Genomic DNA, 9,018 nt, shown 5'->3' on the forward strand with positions numbered 1-9,018 from the left:
TTAAGTAGAACAAATTTTTAACGAAAACAAAAAGCAGTCGATATTTTAATGTTTTAATAATCTCTTTTAACAGCCTTTTATTTTATACTGGGTCTTTTTTTACGGCACATTTTCTGTTATCCGACGAGTGATAGTAAGCGCTTTAATTAGAACGTCTTGTATACAAACTTACGAGAGATTATGGCGGATGCAACGAGAGTTCGTCTTTTATACACCAGCTTCGGGCGATGAAAGCGGCACTTAAACGACTTTTTCGCGATACTGCAAAGATATAACACAACGAGCCTCCCAAGACAAAGCTGACGATTTAATGCGCGGTCCGTGCAGCCGACGTCGGATTATTATGAAAATGATTGTCGCGGAAGCAGGCAGTGTGTGCGCTATAAAGAGTCGCGACTAATTGTTATGCTTCCCCTAATTCTTCTCGTAATGCGTCCCAACTCTAGCCCTGTATATCTTTATGGTAATCCAGCGTTTTAACGTCTTTTTGCCGGGTACGCTAAAGTCGTTTCTTCCTTCGGTGTCTTCGCACTACTATGATAATAAATGCTGCGAAAAGAATTAACGATCGTCCCAGCAGGTCTCTAAATATAACAGCGCAAATAGTCTTTGTTGGTGACGCATCGAGAATTTCATCCTTTATAGATGAAATTATATTTTTTCCAAAAGCGTCCGAGTGGCATTTTTCTAAAAAGGAAAGTAAAATTAATCACGAAGTATTTAAAATACGTATAATTAGGTATATTTTTAAATGTTTACAGCGTTTGTATTGCGTTATAGTAATATAAAGTAGATACAAGAATTAAGTAACAAAGGATTGGACGAGGAAAATGGATTTTCTTGCCTTTTTATATTTTTTTGATAATTATATAACTTTTTAAAATGATTTGCTAATCAAAAATTTTATCGAATTGATGTTAAGAAAGAATTGAATATTAATTAATCAAAGAATAACGTTTTGTGAATAGCTTTGTATTTCAGGTATATTTTGCATATTCACCGTGCAAGTCATTTAAACGTGAATTGCGTTCTGTTGGTTTCGCTTGACCTTCCACATAAATTCAGCATCATCGTGGAATCGGGCTTTCACGAGATATCCGGAAGCATGTCATGTATTTGCGCATTGTCATTGTGAAAGTCACATATATAAGTTCTAGCACCGGTTTTGTTCAATGACAATCACGCCGTTGTTCCATCACATTTTGCAATGACCACCAGCTTCTCGTCGATCTTTGATTGTCATCGTATGTCAGTCATCTGTCATGCGATGGTTCTATCACAGCGATTATCTTTGTGCTAAAAATGGAGTTACTTATTAGCCAAGTAAGGATTTGTAAGAGAACGGAGAAATAAAATTATAAATGAGAGCGCAATTAATTATGTAAAATCCAGAGATAAACTAAAGATTGATTCAATAATCGAATATTTTGAGTAAAATGACAAATAATTTATGAATTGTGTCAACGCGGTAAATTAGTGAAATCTATAGTTTATATTCGCGTTTGTTTTTGCAACGTTAATATTATACAAATATTATTTTACTGTCGTATTTTGTAGCATGTGATTTTACAATCTTGACATAGTCTTGGTTAAATACATATGTTGCGATGTATTTAATTTATGTACATATATAAAGTATATACGTAAAGCGCACGTACGGTATATATTTAACTAAATGGATGCATTTTGGTTATAAAATAACTAACATATGCGAAGCATATTTATGAAGGCACTAACGAGTTCTTCTGGCATACGTTTCAATTTACCATGCTCTAATATTGTACATATTTATATCGTCCCTTGCAAAAAAAATGTTTCCTTCATAATTAATTTGCTGCTGCATTTTGTGCGGAATATAGTAATATGGCTGAAATTATTTTCACAAAAAGCGCGTACACAAACTATTTTGACATACATATTTGCCTCTTTATAAAGAAAAAACGAATATTATTGTGTTCCAACCATAATTTATTTTTCTGCAAAAATAGATAGGATTTCTTCGTTTTTATATTGAAAAAGTTTTTATGTTATATTCGAAGCAACAATTTATTTGCGCAATTCTGTTTTGGCTCATATTTCTATGGCATATTACATCAGTTGGGAAGCGAATATTTATGAAAACGTCAATAACTTTTCTACGTCTGCGTTATTTTTCAGCATTTTAATTTCCACGCTTTCAAGTTTCATCTTTCTTGAAATGTCCGCTTTTATAATTTATTAACAATATTTTTGCGGGGCAACAAGATGATTTGATATGACAGATACGGAGCATGAAACTGCTATTAAAATTATTAGGACATTTATTATGTTCTTATTTAATTGAGTTTTTATATTAAATTAAAGTTTAATGTATAGATGAACATTTTAAATTTTTGGGAGTGAAATTTCACTGAAAAAGGAATGATAGTTGCATTAGTCCGGCAAGTGAATTTTATTTCATCCCTTTAAGGAATGAATTTCCTAATCTAACAAGAACTTTAATGATTAATATCTCGTTTCGTGAGATAGAGCTTTTTTTCTGTCAGATTCGTTCATTTTGTGCAAAAACACGTCCAATGAGCCTATAGTTTCGTCAAGATTGGATGTAAGGGGGTTAAACTTAACATTTATCAGAGTGAAATTTCAGTCTCTTCTTTTGAAGAGTGAAATTATTCATTCTCTGTAGAGAAAGAGAGAGAGACTAGATTGAAAATTGAATCTCGCTTGGAGGGATTCTTCTAAGAGTGAAAAAATTCATTCCTGCCGAACTGGCGCAACTACCACTTTTTTAGAATTTTTGAGAGTGAAATTTCACTCCCAAAAATTTAGAATGAAAGAGACTAGGTATACATACACTCGCTTCCGAGGTTATGATTTATTTCTGCCATGTGGCCTCTTTGTCATAATTGAATGTTCGGCGTTGGTGAACGTCAACGTATAATATTAATCCGTTTCGCGTACTCTTCTCTGCGGAATTCGATGGCGCGAACGTCAATCTTAGTCGACTTTGATCTCGTTAAAGGCGGATTTGTTACGTAAATGCCACTTGCAGGAGTGAAAGAGCGTGTGTATATTTAGCGCTGAATCCGTTGGTGGCGAGAAGCCACTTCGATCCATATGATGTTACATGGTTTCGTCTTAAGCTGTCTTTGGAGGTTCGAAGGTTTCGAACGTCGTAGCTTGAAATTGTGGGAGACATCCATCGTATCAGATCAATCTCGCGAGTTCATTCCCAGGGAATGGGAAACGATAAGCGTCACGGTTACGAAAACTCAATTTTATTTATCGGCAAGAATTATTTTGAGAGAATTTTATTTTAAATATTTAAATTATTGGAATTCTCTGATATTTCATTGAAATATATTGACGTATACTTTCAATATATCTCGGATATTTAAAATGTTTTTTTTTTTTAAATTATCGGTGCATGTTCTTTCGTTATCGATATTTTGTTGTCATTTTACTATAACTGCTTTATTCTATCCATACAGTTTAAAATATACTCACGTAGTAAGCACGTATGAACTTATAGACTGACCTGACATTTCATACAAAGTATCGCTCGAGAATGATACTACGCCGCGATGGAGAAATCAAGATATTTATTCTCTACGTACTTGCGTTATTTTCCTCTTTCATGCGCGAGCAAATCGACATAACTGTGTATGAAGAGCTTGTACAAGCCGATATCGGCTTATATATATTTCAGTTAAAGTAATATACTTTTTTTTTTATATAAATCCGGTGAGATAGTTGTGCTCGAGGATTTTAGCTCGACGTTTTAGCTGTATATAATATGGTACCCCAGAATCCTTTGTCAATCCTTTGTTTCTATGCGAAACGCTGTACTTCGAACATTACAGCTACGCAAGGAATCCACCGTATTTTGCTCCATTCGACGTTGGAAAGATACCTATTTGGCAGATCTTTTTCTAATAAAATAAAACTTGAAATAATTTCTCTGAAAATAGCTCCTCTAGATAAATAAAATACAGTCTTTCGTAATCGTAGTACGTACACACATTTAAAATGCTTCGTTCTTTTGCCTCGACGATTCCTTTTCCTTTATTCATGTTATTACCAGATTATCGGCCTTCTGCGTAATGATCCGGAGCGAGTCGAGTCGAGATATTATGGCACGCGAGAAACGCCGATAATTACTTTTCCCAGTCTCAAAAAATTCTCCAGCATTTCACAATCACAATTTATCTTGCAGATCCTGGACGATACGCTTGTTTCACGACGCGAGTCTGTTTAGCAAGGATGTATCCTTCGAGAGCACGAACGGACCGATATCCTTCGACACATCGCATTCGTACGTCGGTACTGTTTTGGGTAAGTTCATTTATATTTTATTTCCTCATCGATCGAAGAAGACACAAATAGCTCTTTACACATTATTTCAATATAACCATTAAATGTTATGATTAAATTAGCACAAATGTACTATGTTAAAATCGACTCGAATTAAATCGAATTTCATATTTCTTCGTGTAATTTATATAGAATTTTTCATCTCATTACATACGCATTAAATTATTATCTCTCGCTGCGTTATCGATACTATTTTTACGCTACGGTAATTTTTGTTGAAATTATTTAACGATTTAGTCGCTGTAGCTTGCATTCCGCCGCGGTTATTAATTTAATATTCAACGTATTGATGACAAAAATAGTATAATTTTACGGAGAACTATGATATGAATATTATGCGTTATCTTTTTCTCTTGTAATAATTATTAAAATTTTCATTATGATAGCGATTATAATATGTAATTGGTAATGGGAAATCTATTTCCTCGATATTTTATTATATTTATCCCACGCGCTATATAGAAGATCGATTCGTCACATTGATTTAAAGATAAAGCGCAAAATGCGTGTGTCAAAGGAACTAATTACATTGGCAGATAATGCCGCAACCGAGTCGGGATTTTGATTTGAGATTATCCCAGGATAATCTCAACAATCCGATAATCTCAAAGCTCTCTCTCTCTCTCTCTCTCTCTCTCTCTCTCTCTCTCTCTGTCCTATGTTGCGTGTCAACGTCATAGAGCGGTGCACTGAGAGCGCTGTTGATAGTCATTGCAGCAACCGGATCAATATTTATACACGCTCATTCTGCGTACCGGAATTACATTGCGTAAACGAGGCGTATTACTGTCATTAAGCCGGCGGCATGGCACCGCGCGATCACGGGCGAAAGAGTAAGTAGTGTCAGCACATTTCGAGATTAGGCATGGTATTATACGTCGACGAGCGTGCGCGTATCCACGGACAAAGTAATTAGCCGGTATCCCTTAACTTCAACTTCGTGATGGATAGCGTGCGGCCACCCTGTCCGCTATTTCGAGACGGTTTCCGCTTGGCACATGTGCAGCATTCGTCGCCCCGGTAAGAGCAAGCTTCGGCGTACCTGAGGGTGTCTTGTTTAAATCCTTTGATACATTCTATCCATTAAGTAGTACTAAGTAAATATTTACTTACAGTAAATAAATATTTACTTAATAAAAAATGATAGTTAAATTAATGGTTTTTGTATTAAATAAATATACGTTTATATTCAGTAAATATTTACTTGGAATTATTTAAACAAACATTTATTAAAATTTAGTTTTTTTTTTTAGTGTACAGTTGACGAAATTTTGTTAATAACGAACGCATTTATTGTGATTATTGAATGTTACTTTTTCGCGAGCAGTTCAGTCGAGGAGTATCTCCAACTTTATAATTGTTACAATAATTCACATTTAGTTTAATTTATTTTTCGAGTATATCTATAACGTGGAAAGTAATTATTTTAATAAATTAAGCCGTACGTTATGAAATTTTGTGCTTTAACTTAAATGAAAATAAGGTCTTACGATGTTTGTCGGTTTTTCTATCGATTTTTCCAAACCCACGGGATTTCAGCATGCAAACAGCGAAAATATCTGAAAACTCGAAAGTTATGTTCAAAACGGATTTTTCTTATCTTTATATAGTGGTCTTTCGGGATATCGTTTGTATCTTAATAAGCCAATATTTCCAAAACTACATGCATAACAAGTGAATTATGTGCAACGCACGGGGATTTATTTTGACTCCCAAAGTGCATCAGAGGATTAACGCTTTGTTTAACGTCATTGCATAACCGCAGATGGTTTTCCGGCTGAATACGATTTCAGTAATTCATTGAGCACGCCCTCATTAGTTCGCGTCGCTAATGTGCCCATAAATAATTGAGTTTGTTCCGTGTTACGCGAGTCAGATACGAGAGGGTCTGGTGAAATAATCCTTCTTGATTGGTCCTTATAAAAACAATTTAGTGATTTATTAGTACCGTGTCTAGTTATATCTGTGTAATTAATTGGGTGTACTTATTCCTTTCGAACGTGGGATGTCGCAGGAAGTTACGATTAGAAATCTTACATTCTTCAACTTTACGAGTGTGGGAAAAGACTAGATTGGACGCTTTATGCGTTGGTAATTTTCAATATGAAATATCCTTATAATTTTAAACTTTAAAGAAAAAGTTTGTTGAAGTAAGGTTGACATTAAATTAATCAAAGTGAAAGCTTCTTTTTGCCACGTAGATTATTAAAACTCGTATCCTCTGTTTAATTAAACTCCTTCGAGTTTCGATTGCTTTTAATATCTTTTTACTAAACCGTACTGTTCACAATAAGTAAAAGATGTTTCCGAACTATTACAGTTCTTTTTCATCTCTTACCAGCAAGACGTTTTAGATTCTACAATATAGGTTTTTGTAATAATATTATACTTAACGCACTAATAACATCGTTGATTCTTAGTAATAATTTCCTTTGTTGAACATAAGCAGTCTAAATTGTTAAATTATTTTTAGAATCTCTTGTATAATAGAAAAAATAATGTCTGCTAACAATAAAAATATAATAATTCGTTATAGAATCTAATACTAATACTATTTTGAGTTAGGTAACATTATCACTTACTTCCTTCATAATAAAAGAAATTAATTTAATTTAATTTAGTTGAATTGCAAATTTATAAAAGACTACATGTTAACAGAGTAATAAAATATGATACAATAGACATAAACATAAATACAATAGACAATAGTAGCTCGCAAATGGTTAGGCGTCGGCAAAATTGCTGTTACAAAGTCTACCAGTAACAAGACCAGAATAAGACAACAACGCAATAAGAGGTAAACCAATAGCTGAAATGAAGGCTCAGTAAATAACGATAAACCAGTAATAATACAGGAAGTAATAATAACAGGGGTAAGCTCTCACGGAAGACTGAAAAAGAGCCGGTCAGATCGATCGGCGACGCCCTGCACGCCCAACCAGTATCAAATATTCCCCTCGTAACTTTCCGCGACTCTCGTCGCGACCCGGAGCGATCGAGAAATAAATTTCGCGTTCGAACGAGCGTATCTCGAAGCGGGTCGCGTGCGCCTCGCCGCGAACGCATCGGAATGCGCGACGTACAATGGATGGAAATACAGGCTGCGCGGTCCTCGATTTCAATTCGAAATTATTTGAGAGCCGCGCGCGTGAATCGCACGGGGTACTGTTTGGCGCATTGCGAAGAGAACGAGAGAGGCCATTGCGTTCGAATTTGCAAAAAAGCTCGGAATTTCGCGTGTGAATTCCAGAATAATGGATTCCTCCGTCGTTTTTTCGCGCGTTTTTTTCGCATTTTCAATGATAACATACTTACTAATATATTATTTTTTAATCATGTTGCCTGTGATTACACACGATTTTTTTCTTTTTTTAATGAATATAGTCGTCAGTGAACATTGTGTTGTAAACGATTTTTGTCGCGCTCTGTCTGATTTTCCACGGATCATATTAGCTACTTGACATTTCCGGATAGCACGTTATTTTACTCTCGTCGTTACATTAAACTAGGGATCTCATTTCGTCATAGCTATCGCCGTTGTCGTAGTTTCTCGTCGTTTGGAAACGTGCCAGGTTCCCCTATTGGAGATACACTGCGCGGTTACTGTACCGGAGGGGTCACGAATAAGGGCTTAGTACAGACCATAGACTTTCGGTGGGAAATAAGCGTTATATGTCCATGGTTGTGACTAGAAACATCGGAACCACGGATTTAAGGAGCGATAGATTTACAAGTCGGTCTTTTTTGTTACGAGAATCTCTTCACACAATGTTCGCGAATTGCAATCGTTTTCGTTACAGTTCGTTAAAATTACAGTGTCAAATTTCATAATTTGAATCGCCACTGTTTCTATTTAATGTATCGTTAATTTTATCCATTTTTAATATAAAATAACGATATATTGAGGAGCAATGACTTAAATTTGACACTATACAAGTACAGTACAATAAAGTTTTAATGTCTGTTTTTACAAATTTTTATTTTAATAATTATGCGCTCTGCGAAAATAAGTATACGTGGTTACGATTGAAACCATTGGATTTAAAGAGTGAAGGATTTATATAAATCCATGGATTTAAGGATCGAAGGATTTTTATAAATCGGTTTTTTTTTTTCGTAGCGAGAATTTCTTCAATCTTCGCGAATCGCAATTATTTACGTTATTATAATATATAATAAAACTCTGGTGTGTTATATTTTTACAAATGTTTATTCTAATAATTATTTATTTAGAAAATAATTAACTGAATACTAAATAATCGGTGATTTTGTTTACTTCTTTTTACGTGCAAAAGAGATTTACCTTATCTTTTCTACACATGGAGATATTTTCTTTGATATTAGAAATAATATATTGATGTATATGTATAAGAGAAATAATATTTTATATTTTTATAGATAAATAAAAGTATCATTTAGCGTTCAATTAAGCATGGGATGTTAGAATAAATCAAATTTTTACACGTTTAACTTATAAATGTCATTTTAGATATTACGATTTTGTGTTGGTATGATCCAAATTACGAGAGTTGCGACATTACCAGCTATACGATTCTAAATTTTGATTATGAATTAAAAAAAATTTCTTCGTAAGAGAATTAATGGTTAAACTGACAAAAACGTATATAGGTACGGCATTGCTTGAATCGATGATGGTTGATAGTA

General features: G+C 34.2%; 1 protein-coding gene across 1 annotated transcript in view; it reads left to right on the forward strand.

Annotated features, from left to right (window-relative positions):
• The window catches only part of LOC108758438 (disintegrin and metalloproteinase domain-containing protein 10), a 72,138-nt gene that overhangs the window by 27,114 nt on the left and 36,006 nt on the right, over nucleotides 1–9,018 (forward strand). Inside the window, exon 4 of the mRNA XM_018503429.1 lies at nucleotides 4,196–4,314. Coding sequence (XP_018358931.1) covers nucleotides 4,196–4,314 — 119 coding nt within the window. The remainder of the gene's footprint in view (nucleotides 1–4,195; nucleotides 4,315–9,018) is intronic.

Source organism: Trachymyrmex cornetzi, unplaced genomic scaffold (assembly GCF_001594075.2).
Source record: "Trachymyrmex cornetzi isolate Tcor2-1 unplaced genomic scaffold, Tcor1.1 scaffold156, whole genome shotgun sequence".
NCBI classification, from domain to species: Eukaryota; Metazoa; Arthropoda; class Insecta; order Hymenoptera; family Formicidae; genus Trachymyrmex; species Trachymyrmex cornetzi.